Genomic DNA, 20,835 nt, shown 5'->3' with positions numbered 1-20,835 from the left:
GTTTAGACAGTGAACTTCATTACTGAAGCAGATCACACATCCCATGTCCTTTTGGAGAACAGCTGCAGACAGACACTAGCCAATTGATTTTAGGAACAGTAACCATAATTTCTCTATCTTTGAGAAACTGCACAGCGCAAGGATAACCTAACACAGGAGACCTTGAGTCCATGTGGGCAACAACCTCCCCAGGCTCGGTTCCAGTGAGAAGTGGGCCCTGAGGCCTCAGAAGGAATAGGGGGCAGGATGGCCGTGAGCAGGGCCGTTCTCTGAGGGCTGCGCCTTTCATCAGGGCAGGAAGAAAGTGAATAAACTATCACTCTTCTGGGTCTTAAGTTATGTCAGAGCACTCTCCAAGTTTCCATGCGAGGGGAAGGGCAAGTGAATATGACCCTGGATACATGTGGGGAGATTGGAGGAAAGCCTCAGGAGAGAAGGCAGGCTGGGGTGAGTGCTGAGGGCTGCATGCTAGCAGAGGAGCACCAAGTCCTGTGGAATGAAAGAGAACTTAATTCAGAGTTTAGAGGAGCTGGAGGTCACCAGCCCCACAGACAGTCCAGGTGGAGACGAGTCTGGAACTGGGCTCTATAAAGTGGCTAATTAGGAAAGCAGAGAAAAGGATTCCAGCCAGGAAGAGGACTGGAAACAGGATCTGGAAATGGGAATTCACATGGTCTGGCCGAAGGTGTGAACAGAAGGTCCCCATGAGGGGCGGTGGAAGCCATGGCGGCCTCAGGGCCTGATGGCAAGGAGCTGGGCGTGGCCCGACAGTGGAGGGGACTCATCGCCTGAGGTTTCTTTCCCTTTCCCGGCCTCGACCCCAGGTATGTGAACTGTGCCCGGGACGACGAGGAGCAGAACCTGGTGGCCTTGCAGTATCAAGGGCAGATCTTCTACCGAACCTGCCGGGTGGTCAGGCCGGGCTGTGAGCTGCTGGTCTGGTACGGGGACGAGTATGGCCAGGACCTCGGCATCAAGCGGGACAGCAGCGGGAAGAGCGAGTTCGCGGCCGGGAGAGGTGAGCGCCACCCCTCTTCCAGCACCCCACCCCATCCTGGGGAGCCTCCCTGGTCCGACTCCGAAGCAGAATACAATCCAGTCCAAAGTCAGTCGGGTCGCAATTAAAATGCCTCAGACTTTGATTCATTTCATATGACTGTTAGGAAAAGTTTTTTATATTAAAAATGTTAGTTCTAATTTTTAATATTTCATGCAAAAAATATGTAACATCACCTTCTGCTGAGAGGCTTAGAAGCAGAAAGCAAGTTTTCTAGTGCCTACCAGCTCTCTCCCCTTACCTGTTTCTTCCTCATTTCCTCCCATTTCTAAGCAATACATGTGCAGCAATTTGCATTCAGTTACTGTTTCAGTTTGTTGTCATGTGAGTTCACACTCTGTGCCAGACAGGGCTCCATGCACCGAAACAGACAGACCCACGGCCCCGGGGCAGCATGGGCTTCACACCAGACGGGGGCTGGTGCTCTGAGGAAAACCAGTGCAGGGAAAGCACCTCCAATCAGCGTGAGCAGAGGGTGCGGTGCGGCGCAGGGTGGTGGGCAGGGTCTCTGCAGAGATAACACCTGTGGGAAAGGATTCCAGGCAGGGAAGCAGCCAGTGCCGCAGTCCCAGGCCTGGGAAGAGAGGTCATGCCCGTGGTCACAGGAGGACGCATAGAGGGAGAGGAAGGAGGCTGGACGGGACAGGGACGCCTCAGGGCCTGTGTCCATGTGCAGGCCCCAGGGCTCTTCCTGGATGACACAACAACCATGCGGCTTTCAGCTGCAAGCGGCATGTTCTCTGTGCTAAGACGATGATTTGGTTCATTTTTGGGAAGAGACAGCAGTGGGGAGTCCCCTCAGAGGTCAGTTCACTGCCAGACATGAGGGGAGAGTGGGCTGGCTGAAGATGCTCGGGAGTGAGGGTGTGAGGAGTCTGGCTGGAGATGTATTTTTAAACAGGGCTTCCTAGTGCATGTTAAATGGACTAAGACTGAGTGAAATAAGTGAGGTATGAATACTGGTGAGGCTTGAGAAAGGACATGCCTCTATTTATGATTCATGGGAAACTGAGAGAGGAGCAATCTGTGAGCCAGTGGGGGCAGCAGGAGCCAGAGGCTGGCAGTCGGTGGGCCCGGGGCCGCCCGGCCTCGTCCAGCCTGAGCCCACCTCCCGCAGAGACCGGCACGGAGCCCGCTCTGTGAGCCGGGAGCCGCAGAGTCAGCTTCACTCACACCTGCTCTAACCACCCCCTGTGCTGCCGCCCACATGCAGAGAGCTCTGGGCCAGGTGCCCCTGACTTAATAGACCCTCTCCCTCCCAGGGAGCCGCTCAGGAGGATTCCCCCTGAGTCATCAAGTCTTATCTCTCAGTAGGGTAAAATTCCTGTGGCCACTGTGACATGACTTTTCAGATGCTTACACACAGGGAAAGGCTCCTGCAGATCCACCTCTATCAGGAGAGATGCTGCCTCTGCGGCTGCTGGAAGGTCCCTAGTCTGGGTGATATGTAGAAAAGGCCCTTGACACAAGCCTCCTGGATTTCTGTAGATGCAGAGAATAAGAATGGAATGGAAAGTGGACTGTAGAGACGCACCTGATGGGAGACAAACCGTGCACTGCCCACACTAAGATGATTAGTGGGGCGGGCCTCACCATGGCAAACCAGCCACCTGACCAAAAGCTTCCTCTCTCAGCAGAACCGAAGCCCGAGATCCACCCATGTGCCTCCTGCTCTCTGGCCTTCTCCAGTCAGAAATTCCTCAGCCAACACGTCCAACGCAATCACCCCTCTCAGACCCTCCTGAGACCATCTGCAAGAGACCACCTCCAACCAGAGGATCCCTGCCCAGGCAATCAAAATCAGCAGCAGCGATATTCCGATCCACACAGCCCAAGTGACAAACCTGAGGGTCGCGAGGCCAAGGACAGGCCCCAACCTTTGCTGAAAAGCATAAGGCTGAAGAGGATTTCAAGGGCCTCCTCCTACTCACCCAGAGGACAAATGAGGGCTTCTCGGGTGCATGAGAGAATCACAGAAGAGCCCAGCACAAGCCAGAAACTGAATCCAGAGGACACGGGCAAATTACTCATGGGGGCAGGGGTCTCAGGGATTATAAAATTCAAGTACGGAGAGTGTGGGCAAGGATCCAAGGATAGGTCAAGTCTCATCACAAACCAGAGGACACACACAGGGGAGAAGCCCTATGTTTGCAGGGAGTGTGGGCAAAGCTTCAGTCAGAAGTCCCATCTCATCACACACCAGAGGACACACACAGGGGAGAAGCCCTATGTTTGCAGGGAGTGTGGGCGAAGCTTCAGTCGGAAGTCAGTCCTCATCACACACCAGAGGACACACACAGGGGAGAAGCCCTATGTTTGCAGGGAGTGTGGGCGAAGCTTCAGTCGGAAGTCAGTCCTCATCACACACCAGAGGACACACACAGGGGAGAAGCCCTATGTTTGCAGGGAGTGTGGGCAAAGCTTCAGTCAGAAGTCAGTCCTCATCACACACCAGAGGACACACACAGGGGAGAAGCCCTATGTTTGCAGGGAGTGTGGGCAAAGCTTCAGTCAGAAGTCCCATCTCATCACACACCAGAGGACACACACAGGGGAGAAGCCCTATGTTTGCAGGGAGTGTGGGCAAAGCTTCAGTCAGAAGTCAGTCCTCATCACACACCAGAGGACACACACAGGGGAGAAGCCCTATGTTTGCAGGGAGTGTGGGCGAAGCTTCAGTCAGAAGTCAGTCCTCATCACACACCAGAGGACACACACAGGGGAGAAGCCCTATGTTTGCAGGGAGTGTGGGCGAAGCTTCAGTCAGAAGTCAGTCCTCATCAGACACCAGAGGACACACACAGGGGAGAAGCCCTATGTTTGCAGGGAGTGTGGGCGAAGCTTCAGTCAGAAGTCAGTCCTCATCACACACCAGAGGACACACACAGGGGAGAAGCCCTATGTTTGCAGGGAGTGTGGGCAAAGCTTCAGTCAGAAGTCAGTCCTCATCACACACCAGAGGACACACACAGGGGAGAAGCCCTATGTTTGCAGGGAGTGTGGGCGAAGCTTCAGTGTCAAGTCACATCTCATCAGACACCAGAGGACACACACGGGAGAAGCCCTATGTGTGCAGGGAGTGTGAGTGAATCATGATCAACAAACCACATTTTAGCCACAGAAGGATTACTGCAGCCACCCCATGCCTCAGCTCTAAGGGGGCCTCAGAGGAGGCCTGTGACCCGTTACAGTCCCCAAGAGTATGAGGAGAGACTTCCCAGGTGGTCCAGGGGCCAAGACTCAAATGCAGAGTCCCATGTTCAATACCTGATTGGGGAACTAGCTCCCACATGCTGCAACTAAGACACAGTGCAGCTGAATAAATAAATACATAAATAAATATTTTAAAGAAAGAGTGTTATCAGCACAGAATTACTTGATTAGATAGACCTTCTACTTTCATGATAGGAGAGGAGGTAGGAAAACAGCAGAGGGTTTCTTAAGTGTTCTGGAGATATTCTTGCCAACTGCCCTCGTGGTTTTTTGTACTCCTAAGAAACTTTGTCTCCAAACAAATCTGAAGCCCAAACTATGTACTCATTTCCCCCTTATTACTGACAGCAGTGGGGTCCAGTGGTAGCTGAAGCCCTGGGAAGGCATAATTCTGGAGCCAACTCAGTTAGGTCACTGGACAGTCTGTTCCTGGGTCCAGGGAGAGGAATCTAGGGTTTGAGACAGACTCACCAGGGAAGAGAATCCCCCGGCCTCCTGGAAAGTGTGGCCTCTCCTCCTCATAGACCTTGACTCTCCTTTGGCCTCTCCTGGCTGCCCTCTGTCTTCCTCTGACTTCTGTAGCCTCAGAGTGAAGGCCTCGTGCACATGAGTGTGTGTGCGAGTGTGTGCCTGGCTCAGCGTGGGCCATCTGGTCTTTGCCCCTCCCTCAGGGTCATCACAGCATCTGGACTCCAGATTCGACCACAGGGGTCCAGTTCTCAGCCCTGCACTCAGCAGCTGTGTGACCTGGGGCAAGATGCTCAACCTGTCTGTGTCTCAACTCTCATCTGTGATACAGGGTGGGAGCACCAGCATCTTGGTCTGACGCGTAAGCACAGGCAGAATTCGGCAGAGGCTGGCTGAGAATGCAAGCCCCGCCTTTGCTGGTCTCTGTGTTTTTTTCTTCGATCTTTTATTTTTTAATAGAAGGATAATTGCTTTACAGAATTTTGTTTCCTGTGTGTCCTTCAGCCCCCACACCGTCCAGGTCTTCAGAGCTAGACAGGGAAGGGGCCGTTTAGGCACTCGGCTGCCCTGATGAGGGGGTGTGAGGTCAGGGGTGCTAAGGGAGGGCGACCTCCTTTCCCACCACTGCCGTTCCTGCTGAGCTGGGCAGCCCCAGAGCCCCTCCACAGACAGACAGGGTCGACAGTCGTCCACCCTGCTGAGAATAGAGCCTGGAGCCGTGTGTGCAGGAAATCCTTGTCCGGCCCCCATCCCACCCCCACACGGAGGGTCCTCGAAGCCCACGCCACAGCTTCTCTATGCACGGGCCTCATACCTGTGCCCACGTGCTCTGCTCAATGCTGCTGTGACCTTGAAATTCTTAACTAGGGAATACTTCATCCATACACTTCCCTTTTATGAGTGAAGTCTGATGGACCACGGGGTGCACTGTGAGCAGAGCAGATGCGCACAGCACGGGTCCCGGGGTGACCAGGCTGCACGTGGGGACAAGGTGGACACAAAGTCCTCCCCTGGTGAGTGAAGGTGGGGACCACACCAGGAAGCCACGCTTGCTTAGACCCAGAACTGAGCTCCGACCCAGCGGAGGCAGCGGCGTTCGTAAGAGCCGGCCACACCCTCCCCTCTGTGGATGCCCTCTGCCCTATCCTGATCCTTCCAGAAGGGGTTCAGGAGGCTGAAGTCCGCCCACTCACCAGAAGACACCAAGGGGAGAGTGGGCCATGGGATGGGGGGGGCGGAGGGTGCCAGCTCCAGGGCTGGGGGCAACGGCCCTCAGTTCCCTCCTGTGCCAGGCTTCCGAAGCATCTCTACATGAACCGTGTCAGTAATGACCACCCACTGTTATTTTCTCCTTTCTTTCACGCTTTCTTAAAGGAACACGTTTGTCTGTGGCTTGGTTTCCCTACAGGAAGGGAAGCCACATAAACTCCCCATCTTCTGTGGCTTGAGGCAGGGGCCACGGGAGGGAGAGTTAGGGGTGGTGCAGGCAGAGGGGCTTCACCTGAAAAACGGTGGGGACCCAGAAACTTGCAGGGGCTCCTCACCTGTACCTCCCACCAGAGCTGGGCCTGGAATCCCCTGGAAGGCTGAGCAGGTCAAAGCTTCTCCCTCCCCTCTCTCCCCTCAAAAAGCTGACTCATGGGCCAGCCCACAACACCCCCAAATTCCCCATCACCCGCAGCCCCACACAGGCCCTCCCTCACAGAAGTGGGATGACCTACACGGCGGCAGAGATGGTGTGTGACCCCAGAGCTGGGGGTCTCAGCTGACCTTGAGCAAGGGGGCTGGTGCTTTACACAGCCTCCCAGCCCAGGGAGCTGCCAGCAGCCACAAGCAACGATCTGAAGCAGAGCTGGGGGATGGGGAGTGGGGATGTGAGCTGTCTGAGGTCCCATCCTGTCGCCACGATGGTGGCCAGGCCTCACCTGACACCGTGACCACCCTGCACGGGCACATAGGAGTGCAGCAGTCGCAGGGATGGACAGCCAGCTGCCTCACCTCACGCTCCACCCTGACCGAAGCGGCCCCACGGCTGTACCAGCCCCACCGGCGTGCGGCTCTGCTTGGCTGCCAGGGCTCTGGACCCTGGGTGAGTCGGTGAGGGCAGAGCTCCAGAGGCCAAGCCTGTCTTCAGCCGTCAGACCCGCCAGACTCACGAGCCCAAGCAGTATCTGAAGCCAAGATGCCTTTGGGAGAATGACACCACAGACGCTGACGCAGAGCTCAGACTCCTGAAAACGTACTAAATGTTATGCTCCGAGCCCGTATCTCCAAACCGACCGAGAGAGCAAGTCCACCACAGTATTGCAAACGCAAGAAGGGAGTTTGTTTATTCCTAGCGCACTAGGGCCCAAGTCTCATCCCACACAAGGGAATCTGACAAGAGCCGAGAACAAAGGAGTATGGCGGCTTATATACAGGCGGTTCTTTGTCTCAGTTACAGGAGTAGCTGGCGTTACATGATTGGCCAGGCAGGATGAGCGCATATCCTGTCTCTTTCTGGTAAACATGACTCAGGTCCTAGAGACCGTCGTTTGGTCCCTAACATTTCCCCCTGTCCTTAGATCACATAGAGGAATCTTCCTCTCGGTCCTGAGACACAGTTTGATATTGTTGTCGAAGCACAAACAGCTGTACTGTATTTATGTGTTCCTCTACAAAGGCTACAAGTCTACTGATAATACATGGGCCAAAGGTAAGCATTAGTAAAAGTACTAGCAGGGGTCCTAGCAAGGTGGAGATTAAGGTAGTCAGCCAAGGGGATTGTTGAAACCAAGATTCAAACCATCCCTGTTGAGCCTCACGTTCTCGTTTACGTTGGGCTAGTCCTGATCCTGTTGGCGCCTTCGAAGCTTTAGCCTCAAGGGGTTGGACGGGTGCAGAGATGCTTCTCATTCTTTCTTAGCGTCTTCTTGCTCTGCTGAAGCAGCTGGGCATACGTGGTTGCAATGCACCCAAGGCCCGATACCGTCGACCTTTAGGGCAGTTGGGGTGGTAAGAAGAACAACATAAGGACCCTTCCATTTGGGTTCTAGTGCCTTGGTTTGGTGCCTTTTGACCCATACCCAATCTCCTGGGCCAATGTCATGTGAGGGAATAGTTCCCTTATTTTGACCCACATGTATTTCCCAGAGCAGTTTCCAGACACGAGAGTGCACCTTGCTTAAGGCCATCAAGGCCTCTTGGAGTTGCCCCAACGTGGGAGGCGGTAGTTTCTTCCCTTCAAATATTGGACATACAGGGGGAGGTCTCCCATACAGAATTTCAAACGGAGTCAGATTAAGTTGATAAGGGGTATTACGCGCACGGAAGAGGGCAAAGGGAAGGAGGGTCACCCAGTCCCCGCCAGTCTCTATAGCCAATTTAGTTAAAGTTTCTTTTAGAGTCCGATTCATTCTTTCTACTTGCCCTGAGCTCTGTGGACTGTATTCACAATGTAACTTCCATTTAGTCCCCAGGGCTAGGGCAAGGCTCTGGACTATTTGACTCACAAAGGCAGGTCCATTATCAGAGCCGATAGTCACCGGCAGGCCAAACCTGGGAACTATTTCTTCTAAAATCTTTTTTGCCACTATCATCGCGGTTTCTCCCTTTGTAGGAAAAGCCTCCACCCACCCTGAGAAGGTATCCACCAACACTAACAAGTACCAGTAACCATACTTGCCTGGCCTTATCTCGGTGAAATCTATTTCCCAGTGTTGCCCTGGTCCTTCTCCCCGACACCTCAGTCCTGCATGTTGTCCTTTTCCTGGCCTCATCTGTTGACACGCCTTACAAGCATGCACTATGTTCTTTACAGTTGTCTGGTGCCGGGGAAATCGCAGGCGCGCAGTTTGAAAGAGCATCCGAGTCTTCTTTTCTCCCAGATGAGTAGACAAGTGCAAATGCTCACATAGTTGCTGTCCCAACTGAGCAGGGAGTATCAAGTAGCCGTCTGAGTCTCGGTACCATCCATCTTTATCTTTTTGAAGGTTGGTGTGTTTTTGGATCCAAGTAAAGTCTGTGGATGAATACTCAGGGGTTGGGGGCAGAGTTCCCATACCTGGCGGTGGAAGTCCGATCGCCAACACAGGGGTGATGAAATCTTTATCAGCTACTTTTCGAGCTGCCAGGTCTGCGGCATGATTCCCTCGTGCCGTGGGGCTGTCACCCTTCTGATGTCCAGGTACGTGTACTATTGACACAGCCAGAGGCATCTGTACAGCCTCTAAAAGTCTACGGATTTCAGGCAAGTTTTTAATTTCTTTTCCTTCAGCTGTCAAAAACCCCCGTTCCCGATATATCGGGCCCTGGATGTGTACCGCGCCAAAAGCATAACGACTGTCAGTGAAAATAGTTATTCTTTTTCCTTTGGCTCTCTCTCATGCTTGAATCAGGGCAATCAACTCTGCCTTTTGTGCTGAGGTATCTGGGGGAAGGGCCTCTGCCCATATCGTCTGTCCAGAGTCATCTACTACTGCGGCTCCCGCCCGTCTCTGTCCATCTTTTACATAACTGCTGCCATCTGTGAACCATTTTAGCTCACTGTTATCCAGTGGAGTATCGGTTAAGTCCTTTCGTATTGCTGTTACCCTGGCCAGTATCTCATCACAATCATGGAGGGGGCTATTTTCCCACGGATTGGGCAAAAGAGTGGCCGGATTCAGAGTGCAGGGTGTTTGGAAATGAATCCGTGGGGTGTCAAGTAGCAAGGCCTGGTAGTGCGTCAAGCGGGCATTAGAAATCCATTTACCTGGGGGTTGCTTTAAAACTCTCTCTATGGCATGAGGAGTGTAGACCAAGAGTCTCTGTCCATAAGTCAGTTTATCAGCATCGTGGACTAAGAGCGCGGTGGCCGCGATGATACGGAGGCAAGGTGGCCATCTGGCTGCCACTGGGTCCAGTCTCTTGGAAAGGTAAGCTACAGGTCACTTCCATGGTCCCCATCTCTGTATTAGTACCCCTTTTCCTATCCCCCGCTTTTCATCTACAAATAATTGGAAAGGCTTAGATGGATCAGGGAGGGCAAGGGCAGGAGCTTCTAGCAAGGCTCGCCTGAGCTCTTGGAAGGCCTCTTTCATTGGCTCAGTCCATTTCCAGTCCTTGTTTTCTTTGGTCCCTTCATGTAGGGGCCTGGCCCTTTCTGCAAACCCCAAGATCCATAACCGGCAATATCCCACCATTCCCAGAAATTCTCTCACTTGTCTAGGGTTAGCCGGCTCAGGGATCTGGAGGATGGTTTCTTTCATAGCCTGTGTTAGCCACCTCTGGCCCTGTTTTATCTTATAACCGAGGTATGTAACCTCTTGCTTGGCAATCTGGGCCTTTTTGGCACTGGCCCTGTAACCTAAAGTCCCCAAGGTTTGGAGAAGGTCACCTGTTGCCTCTTGGCACTCTTTCTCTGTAGCAGCTGCCAGCATAAGGTCATCAACATATTGTAATAAAACAATGGTAGGGTGTTCAACCTGATACTCATGGAGGTCTTCGTCCAGGACCTCATTAAATAACGTGGGCGAGTTTTTGAAACCCTGTGGTAAGCGAGTCCATGTCAGCTGCACAGTGGTCTGACCACCATCTTCCTGCCATTCGAAGGCAAAGATCTCTTGGCTTGCAGGGGCAAGAGGCAAACTGAAAAAGGCATCTTTTAAATCTAAAACAGTATACCAAATGTAGTTTGGAGGCAAGTTGCTTAGCAATGTATAAGGGTTAGGAACCATAGGATGAATATCATTCACCCGTTTGTTGACTTCTCGTAGATCTTGAACTGGTCTAAAATCAGTTCCCCCAGGCTTTTTCACAGGCAACAGGGGAGTGTTCCATGGGGACCGGCACTTTCTCAAGACCCCAGCGTCTATGAGGCGTTGTATGTGAGGAGCAATTCCTTGTCGAGCCTCTTGACTCATGGGATACTGCCGTACCCTCACCGGGGAAGCACTGGCTTTCAGTTCCACAATGATAGGGGGCCTCTGTTTGGCTAGTCCCATTCCTCTGTATCAGCCCAGGCCTGAGGGTATCTTTGAACCCATGGTTGTACTTTGGGGCTTATTGTCGCTGGGGCCTCTGGCAAGTAGAGTCTGTATTCATCTTTTAATGCCAGAGACAAGACCTGAAGAGGATCCCCGGTCCCATCTAGAACCGACACTTGTCCGTGGTTGAAATGAATTTGGACATTCACTTTAGACAGTAAATCCCTTCCCAACAAGGGTGCTGGACACTCAGGTATCACCAGAAAAGAATGGGTCACCTGGTGGGCCCCCAAGTTCATATGCCGTTTTGTAGTCCATCCATATCATTTAGTCCCGGTTGCTCCCTGCACCCAGTTACTTTTCTTAGACATGGGTCCATCTTTTTGGTTTAAGACTGAGTATTGGGCTCCCATGTCCACCATGAAGCCAACCGGTTTCCCCTCCACATTTATAGTTACCCAGGATTTGGGGAGGGGCTTCGAGCCCTGACCCCCTCCCCCAGTCGCTATCCTCACCTGCGTAGAGGATATGACTGTCTGGAGAGGAGTCTCATTCTTGGGGTTCTTGGGCCCCTCTTTTAGATTTTTCTTGGGGCATTTATCTTTCCAATGTCCAAACTCTTTACAAAACGCACATTGGTTTTTCTCAAGCTTACGCCTTGTCGTTTTTTCTTCAGTTTTTGAGTCCAATTTTTTCCCTTTCTGGAACCTGTTTTTGTTTTCAACCCCAGCAAAAAATATCTGGGCCAGCTCTCTTTGGTTTTTACGGTTTTCTTCAGCTCTAAATTCTCTTTCTTCTCTTCTAATGTGGTCCTCTCTCTCTTCTGGAGTCTCTCTATGATTACAAACTCTCTCGGCTGCCCTCACTAGCTCTTGCAAGGATTGTTCATTTAACCTCTCTATCTTTTGTAACTTTTTTCTAATATCGGGGGCTGCTTAATTTACAAATGCTAACATAACTGCCGCTTGTGACTCATCTGCCTGTGGGTCCATAGGGGTATACTGTCTAAAAGCTTCCATTATCCTTTCAAGGAAGGCTGCTGGGCTCTCATTCGGTTCCTGCCTCACTGAATTTATTTTGGCCAAATTAGTTGGCTTCCTGGCGGCTGCTCTAAGGCCGGCCATAAGAGTCTGACTGTACACTTGGAGACGCTCCCTACCTTCAGCGCATTCGAATTCCCAGTTGGGTCGCACCAAGGGGAACCCCTCCTCAATGAGGTTAGGCTGTATTGTGGGCCTCCCATCCACCCCTGGCACATTCTTCCGAGCTTCTGACAGGATCCACTCGTGTTCCTCTGTAGTGAAAAGCACCTGTAACAGTTGCTGACAATCATCCCAAGTGGGATTGTGAGTAAAAAGGATAGACTCTAAAAGATCAATAAGACCCTGCGGTTTTTCAGAGAAGGAGGGAGTCTGGGTTTTCCAATTGTACAAATCACTAGTGGAGAAGGGCCAATACTGATATGTCCGCTCTCCACCCTCTCTGGCTGGCCCCGCCCAGACCGGAAACGTGTGAACGGTGGAGGAGGGGACTTCTGGGTCTTCTTCCGCTACGCTGGCCATTTCCCTTGTTCTTCCCCGAGTTCCCTGGGCAGGGCCCCCTTCTCTGGGATGAGCTGAAGGCTCGGTTCTCCTCCTGGCTTCTCCCGATGAAACCTGTGGAACCTGTGGAAGCAAGGGCGGATGTGGATCCACATACGGGGGTGGGAACAATTCGGTCTCCAGATCTATCAGATTAGGATACAGAGAAGATTCCTGGAAGACCGGCTTTGGTCGATTCTCATCCTTTTTTCCTTGTTTTTCTTCAGAAGCCTTCATGACTAGCACCTGTGGGCTTGGCGAGGTTGGAGTTGGGGAAGAGGGATGGGGAGGTTTAGGAGGAGCAAGAAAAAAGGGTTTAAGCCATTCCGGCGGGTTTCACACTAGATCCTGCCAGACCAGAATGTAGGGAGTCTGATCTGGGTGCCCGGCAGGACTAGGAGTAAGCACCCTCTCTTTAACTGCCTGGATAATTTGGGGATTGAAGGTTCCCTCTTGTGGCCATCCGACGTCAAAGGTGGGCCACTCGGTGGAACAGAAAGTCACCAGTTTGCTCTTCTTCACCAGTAACGAAAGATTCTGAGCTCTAGACTTGAAATCAGAGAAGTGGTTAATCATGAGATAAAGGAGTAGAAGTTGTTTGTCCCATGATCACAGAAAAGTACACTGGGAGCCAACAGAGCACACAAAGAGCAACGCAGACACCACGAATAGACAAACAGATAACAAACGCAAGGTGGCCACCGACAATGCACTCACTCTTACCTACAGGATGTTCACAGAGCCAGCTGCCTCCCCGGCACAATACCGGGCCCCGGCCTTACGCTGGACTTGCCTCTGCACTTTACACCCAGATGCCTCCCCAGTACGATACTGGGCCTCGGACTTAATCTGGGCTTCTGCAACGTTAGCACTGGTGCTCAGAGCTCTTATCTCCTAACGAGGTTACTCCCTTCTACCAGGAGAGTTGTCCTCCCCAGCGGGACAGAGATCCTGGACGAGCCCCCAAATGTTATGCACCAAGCCCGTATCTCCGAACCGACCGAGAGAGCAAGTCCACCACAGTAATGCAAAGGCAAGAAGGGAGTTTATTTCTAGCGCGCTAGGGCCCAAGTCTCATCCGGCACAGCGGAATCTGACAAGAGCCCCGAACAAAGGAGTATGGCAGCTTATACACAGGCAGTTCTTTGTCTCAGTTACAGGAGTAGCTGGCGTTACATGATTGGCCAGGCAGGATGAGCGCGTGTCCTGTCTCTTTCTGGTAATCATGACTCAGGTCCTAGAGCCCGTCGTTTGGTCCCTAACATAGAGATGTAACTTTAATGCTTTAAGGAGATGCAGATTAAAGAAAAACACTTCGGGGAAATGAAATTAACATTCATTGAGAGCCAAAAAAGTGTTAACAAGCCTCCTGGCCAGAAGATAATGTAAATCACCTGAGACCTTTTGTATACAAAAAATATACAGAAAGAGTCTGAGCTACATAATTTTGTATTACCCATTGATCTCTATGTATAATCAAAAGTATAAAAGACCTTAAAGGAAAATAGAAGGAGAGCCAGTCGCTGGACTGGTTTCCCCCGTGTCTCCTCTTTACTCTAATTTCAAGCTGATCCCTTGGAACGTGGAGGCTCACTATGTCTATTTACTTGTCCCGGCTTTTAAGATCTGTAAGAGAGAGAGCCCAAGGCGGGGCACTCTCCGATATTCAAATGGGCGCTGCGGCCTAACGTAGATGGTGCAAGCTCCTTGTCTGGAACTTTATTGGTTTTCTGCGTAATCCAAGCTATTCAGCCCTCTTCCTCCACTTAATTCTCCTACTACACTATTGTTTCTTAATCTAATCTTATATTAATAAATAAACAAGTCTTTCCAGGCCAACGCCGTCCACCCTTCTAATTCCCTGGATCCACTGGGGCTGGACCCCAGCAAGGAGGCAAGTCCCAAGGAGGAGTAGGACTATTTCCACTACAGTTTTGAATTCTCCTAGATAAGAAGTAAGTAAGTAAAGTCGCTCAGTCGTGTCCAACTCTTTGTGACCCCATGGACTGTAGCCTACCAGGCTCCTCCCTCCATGGGATTCTCCAGGCAAGAGTACTGGAGTGGGTTGCCATTTCCTTCTCCAGGGGATCTTCTCAACCCAGGGATCGAACCCAGGCAGATGCTTTAACCTCTGAGCCACCAGGGAAGCAAACCATCCCCCAAATAGCTCTCTGGGATTCCATCCCTTCCAAGTCTGGACTGGGACATGAGCTATGTTAGTCATCTTTCTGGTTATTTCTTCTATAACCTTGCCATTATTATCTATCTGTAGGCAATGGTTGCTAAGATTGAACTTTCCTCAGATGCCCCCTTCTACAGCCAGTAAGTAATCCAGGGCCAGGCAGTTTTGATAAATAGCATCACACATTCTGGTTTGTTGTTCTGCCAATAAATTAAGATCCCTAGCCATTTCATTAGTAATGATTTCAATCACTGCCTGGAGCTGGATAATTCTGTTGAGCATGTAAATTTGGGTTTGTTAGCCCCAAGACCTATCTTCTGCACATGTAGCTAGCCTGTCGTATTGGATTATGCATTCAGGAGACCACTCATCACCTTTCCAGCCTCCAGTCTGTAGAGACCTGCGCTTTTTGGTAGGGCCTCTGTCTTTATAAACTGGGACTCCCAATGATTCACCTTAGGCTAGGGAGAGTAGGAAAAAGGAAGGACAGATAGTCCCCAATACACATACTCCTGACCTGTTGGCTGGCAAAATTGAATATGCGTTAGTCCCACAAATCCAATATGATACTTCTGGAGCAGGCCAATGGCCTTCAGTGGACACGTCATCCCGTCGTAAATGAAGGACGCTTGCTAGAGGGTGAGGATTAGGTTCTGCATAGTTTGAGCTTCCCCACCAACCAGAAGTATGAATATTATAATATTATAATATTTTTGGCCAAGACAAGTGAGTTTTCCTACTGAAACATTGAATAATGGGCCCCACCATGCCAGACAGTTTTTGTAGATTAAAGAAGTCTCTAAATGCCAAATTCTGACCCTGGTCTTCTTGAATTCCCCTGAGCTGTTGAAGGGTCTCTAGTGATCTAATTCTTTAGCTTCTCAGGGCCAGTGGTCTCCCGTGTTAGTTCCCCCACACACATAGCAAGAAGTAGCTATGGTCTCTGCCAGGGTGAAAGACAGTTTTAGTTTTGGCTGGAACAGGAGGAGGACCACTTCAGTCTTTCCCTAAAAAGAATGGAAGAGCCTGTGTGTGGAAACCCAGAGAGGAACAGAAATGCTCTGGAATATCAATACAGTCCCCGAGTCAGGACCCCTCCCATTAATACAGATGCTGATGTGGTGACTCTTTTCCCATCTTGAGTCCCCAGGGTTGAAGACAGTGAAATTGACTGGGTTACACATCCCCAGTCTACATTTGGGATCAACAGTTCCCTTTTGGAGGAGTGTTTCTTTGTCCTTATTCTCCCAGGTCACCTCTATATTTTCCCAGGTTGCTCATCTGACACAGGCCCAGGTCAATCTGTGAAGAAAGGGGCCTTCATGACACCCGATATTATGGGGTACTGGGTCACACATGTATTTGTCATTGAACGTTTATTCCTGTTCCCATGACAAGCCTCCACAGTTCAGAGTACTGGGGTTACTGGGGTTTTCATGAGGAGCACTCTCATCAAGGTGCACCAGCACTGGGCTTTCTAAATCCATAATCTGTGTCAGGCTCACCCAGAGCCTCCGTCTGAGTGGTGAACCTCTAACCATGGGCTTTCTAAATTTGTAATTTGTGCCTGGTTCATCCGGAGCCCTCCTTCTAAGTGGTGAACCTCTAACCAGTCTTTACTGGGAGGGGAACTGGGGTCAAAACTGATGTACTGGCATTATTGTTGACAAATAGAATAGGTTGTTTTGTTATGTACACACGTTTCGACCTCTCCTTGGCAAGAGTAGTGAGTATGGTAAAGCAAGGTCCAAGCGACCCTCTGACCTGATCTAGCCATGCGAATGCATGAAATACATGTGGGGTCTGTTTTACTTTCTAATACACCTCAGCTCAGCAGGACATAAACCACTATTGCCCAAAACATCTGATTCTACTGAAAAATCCCAGTGCGTTTAGGTAGGCTGTAGCCAGGATGCTCTTGTGTCTGACCCACAGAAAGCATCAAGGCCGGTTGAGTAATCAGTCCCCATTCAGCAGGGCGTGGCCATAACTTAACTCTCTGATGTCTCTAGTCGAAAAAAGGGGAGTGTCTGACTGGGGAGTGATTACAAGAGGTCCCTAATAAGGATGATGAGATAGCAGACAGCTGATAGCAGCTGCGGAGCCAAATTCCAGTCCTGGGGAGTGGCTGAAGATAGCCCTATAGCAAAGAGCACGGCAGTAATGCTAATCAGGGAAAGGGGCCGGGGTGACAACGGAAGCCCATTTATGTCCCAGTAACTGGATTCTCAAGCTTCCACCATGTGTCGACCGACCAGCTGCCGGGATGTGGCTGGAGCAGGGCTGAAGAATCCTCCAGCTTCTCCCATGCTTTGACTGGTCAGCTCCCAGAGTGACTAGAGCAGGCCTCGGTGTCCTTCGTGGGTGAGGGCTGTCACTTTTGGATCTGGACCTTGAGTGGGTTCTTAGGGTTTCGAACTGCTTTCCAGATGTCCTTGTCGAGGGGAGCCACTGCTATCTTGACTCTGGTGTGGTGAATCCAGGGGGTGACACCTGTAACTTTAACAGCGGTAGGGGTTGCAAGGATGACCGTATGGGGGCCTGTCCAAACTGGCTGAAGTGGCTCCTTTTTCCAGTCTTTAACCCATACTTCATCTCCTGGCTGATAGGGATGAACCCAGTTGCCCGAAGGAATGAGAGTCCTTTTGAAGGTTTCTTGGGTTATACTTCTCCCAGGGCCTGGAGGCATTGGGGCATCTCCAGGTCAGCTAGTTGTTGGTGAAGCTTGGTCTCCCGTATAAGATCTCAAAGGGAGAATAGCCTGAGACCTCGGGGTGCATCAGACTTGGAGAAAGGCTAGGAGTAGCATGCCAACCCCAGGTCTCCTGACAGAGCTTAGCTAATGTAGTCTTGAGGATCCGATTCATGTGCTCAACTTGCCAAGAGCTTTGTGGCCTGTAAGCAGTGTGGAGCTTCCATTTGACTCCCAGTGTCTTGGACAAAGTCTGGATTATTTCTGATGCAATGCCTGGCCCTTGTCAGACCCTATGGAGACAGGCAGGCCATATCTCAGGATCGTGTCTCTTAGCAGGGCCTTGGCCACCTCTCGTTCAGTGCGCGTGGGGCAGGCTTCAGCCCCTCCTGAGCAGGTGCAGACTACCACAAGGAAATGCTTATGGCCCCTGTAGGGCTTGGCTTCAGTGAAGTCCACTCCCAGACCTTCACAGGCAGTGTCCCAGCTGTCTGCACCCCTCGGCTGGGTCTTCCAGATCTTCACAGGGCAGTGTCCCAGCTGTCTGCACCTCTCGGCTGGGTCTTGCTCCTTGGCTGGCGTTGTTTTGTGCACAAGTCACTCACCTAGCATTGATCTGGGCACAGGGTTGGGAGCTTAGGAACAAAATAGTAACGGCTTGGTAAGCTTTCCAGCGCAGTTTTCCCTAAGTGAGTTGTCTCATGGTGCTGTTCACCAGTTGGACTGCTGTGTTGCTGGGGACAAAGAGTCTTTGGTCTGGAAGCTTCCACCAGCCCTTTTTTCCTTTTGTTCCTCCCTCATCTAAAGCCCATTGATCTTCTTCCTTGGTACATCTCCGGGATGGAGGCAATTCTGATGCCAAGAGGACCTTAGAGATTGGCTCAGGGCCCACTGTGGGATTCAGTTGGGTTGCCACCCCCTTCGCTACCTGGTTGGCAAACTGATTGCGTCTGCTGACTGGATCGGCTTCTCTTTGATGGCCTTTGCGGTGGATGACTGCCATTTTGGAAGGCTTCCAGACTGGCACTAGCAGCTGAAGGATTTCTGCTTTGTTTTTGCTCTCCTTTCCCCCTGCTCTCAGTAGTCCCCTATCTTTATAAATGGCTCCGTGATCATGTAAAGTAGCAAAGGCGTACCTTGAGTCAGTGTAGATGTTAATTCACTTTCCTTTGGCGTCCCTTAGCGCCTGTTTGAGTGCCCACAGCTTAGCCTGTTGTGCTGACCACCTTTGTGTAACCATCTCATCTGTTGCCGTTATTGCATAGCCTGCCTTGCATTGTACATCCTGGATGAAACTGCTCCAGTTCTGGGCTCTGGAAGGGAGTGTGCATCAGGTCTGGCCTGCTTGAATAACTTTCATTTATGACCTAGAATCTGGGCATCGTTCATGGCTGGTGGCAGCAACCTTTCATCTTCGGAGCCTGTCCAGCACTTTTCAGGACAAGGTAAGGACACCTGGAGCTCTAGTTCTTTGCTCTCTTGGCAAACATGTTTCCTGCTGTGCTTCACTGACTCTGCTATGTGCCTGTGGTTGTGACTGATTCTAAGAGGTGCACGTGTGAAACGAGAGCTGTGTCCTAATCTGCAGTTCCGTGGTGACCTCATAGGGCTTATGGAAGAAACCTACAGTGAGTGGGGGCTTATACTGACCCGCTAATGTCGAGAGGCACCCAGAGTCTCCTCTGGGGGAGTGGCCAGAGGTGGACAGAGCGTGCAGTCTGAACTCTCCTTTCTCTGTCAAAACTCTCTGGTCTCTTTGACCATTTCATTACTTCCTGGAAATTAGGACTACGAACCTAATCTGTTGGATCATAGACTTTCAAGAGACTTGTGTTCTATGCTGTTACTGTGTACTGTTACTTGGATCCCAAACTTGGATTGGTACTCAGGAAGTGCCTAACCTTTCTAGGAGTCAAAAGTTACAACAGAAGCATATTCAGAAGCTAGGTGGAGCTCTAGTTTCAAGAGCATCTCTCAGGTTAAATGTTACTCAGATAGGAAGTACAGCTGGCTTCTTCCTTTGGTAATGCTAGGTCTTAATGGACCAGAGTAGGCTCCCCAGTGGCTTTTGTCCAAACTCCTTAGATATTCTTTCTGCGGAATCTGTGGGAATGAACTGGAAGAACTGGCCCTAATAACTCGAGGAAAAAAATAACTTTTTGCTCACTGGCCAGCCCTGCACCATCTCTTGCTGTCACTCGTACTGGTGTGGTGATGCTTGGAAGGACCGTCTTGGTTTATGTTTGTCCCTTCATGAGTTACCAGTCTTATTGTGGTCAGGAATATACTCAGGGTTGTGCACAGGTACCCAGGAGACAGATGTTTCCCCTAGTGGTCTTAACTTGGGAGGCACTCTGGAGGATTATTCTGATGGCACTTCAGGTGGCATCAGAGGCAGGCAGAGGTTTTCATGCTGAGGAACGGGACATCAGTTTGGGATGCCATTAGGTCTGCCCCTGATGCATCTCCACCCCACGCTGATGGTAGGATGAGGAGGGGCGGAAGTGGGATGCCTGTGTCGGTAAGAGGCAGGTTAACTCCTGCCAGGGAAGGAGGCTTAGGTAGAAGCTAGATGTCTCCACCCCTATCTGGAACAGGGAAGGATGCCTCAGTAGAAAAATGGCACTGGTTGCTGCTTTTCTCTCTTACAGATGGGAGCTAACAATTCCAGCCTCACTCCTTTGAACTGTATCCTGAAAAGCTGGGATAGATCTGATCCCCAGAGCTGAAAGCAGACACGCCTGATCTTCCTATGTGGTCCTGCATGGCCACGGTATCCCCTGGAGGACAGCAAGCAGTGCTGGTTAGAGGGTCACTTAAGTGCAATCTGTTTCACAATTAGACAGGTTCTGTAGAGAACGAGGGAAATAGGCAGAAGTAGCAAATTGCCTTTTCTTTTTCTCTGTGAGACATGACATAGGTTTCTAAGGGTGTAGATTTGGGTATGAAACCTTCCGCTGCCTCCTGTCCTCCTACTTTACCTCCATACCTGGGGCTCCAAACTAAACAAACTGAAAGTCAGGGAACCCCTCCAGAAAGGGTTGCCTTGGTCTCAGTAGAAACTCAAACCAAACTTTAAGTTGCCTTGGTCTCAATAAAAATCCAAATTGAGATTCAAGCTGCCCAAACGACCCCTGTCTCAATATGACCTCAGACTACTCTGGTTTCAATAGAAACTCAGACAATCGAAGTAAGAGACACTTAGTTAGACAGCTAAAACTAAGGGTGAAATACAGGATGAGACGGAGGACAGGAGACAAAGAGACAAAGGAAAACAGGCTTCTCCAATCTCTCCCTGGGATCATATGTGAAGGGCATCCAGAGAGGCTGAGGACCAGCCACACAAGCTGTTGCCTCTTCATGAAGGCCCACGGGGAGAAACGATCAATTTATGAGAGTTAGTGAGCCCTTTTCTTATCAAGAAATGCAAAGAATCAAGGAGGACCTGAGAGACTATTTGGAGGAACCAGAAAAATATATTAGAGCCTTTAAGGGTGTTACTCTGCTTTATGACCTTACTTGGAAGAATGTGATGTATATCCTGGGGTAGACACTAACCCCTGAATCAAAACCTTGAGTTTTGGGGGAAACTGTTGCCTATGGAGATGAATGGCTTGGTGATGAATCAGTAGGGAAGAGGGAGGAGGAGAGAGCAGCCCTCCCCACTGGGAATCAGGTGGTGCCAACTATAGAACCAG

The 20,835-nt window shown here is 50.8% G+C and overlaps 1 protein-coding gene across 1 annotated transcript in view; it reads left to right on the top strand.

The window, feature by feature from the left end:
- LOC102184668 (histone-lysine N-methyltransferase PRDM9) overlaps window positions 1–20,835 on the top strand; it is a 90,449-nt gene that overhangs the window by 9,536 nt on the left and 60,078 nt on the right. Inside the window, exons 9-10 of the mRNA XM_018053251.1 lie at window positions 825–1,018; window positions 2,695–4,118. Coding sequence (XP_017908740.1) covers window positions 825–1,018; window positions 2,695–4,118 — 1,618 coding nt within the window. The remainder of the gene's footprint in view (window positions 1–824; window positions 1,019–2,694; window positions 4,119–20,835) is intronic.

This window comes from Capra hircus, chromosome 1 (assembly GCF_001704415.2).
Source record: "Capra hircus breed San Clemente chromosome 1, ASM170441v1, whole genome shotgun sequence".
In the NCBI taxonomy this organism is placed as follows: domain Eukaryota; kingdom Metazoa; phylum Chordata; class Mammalia; order Artiodactyla; family Bovidae; genus Capra; species Capra hircus.
The sequence above is the reverse complement of the archived record's forward strand: the minus strand, read 5'-3'. Positions and strand labels throughout refer to the sequence as shown.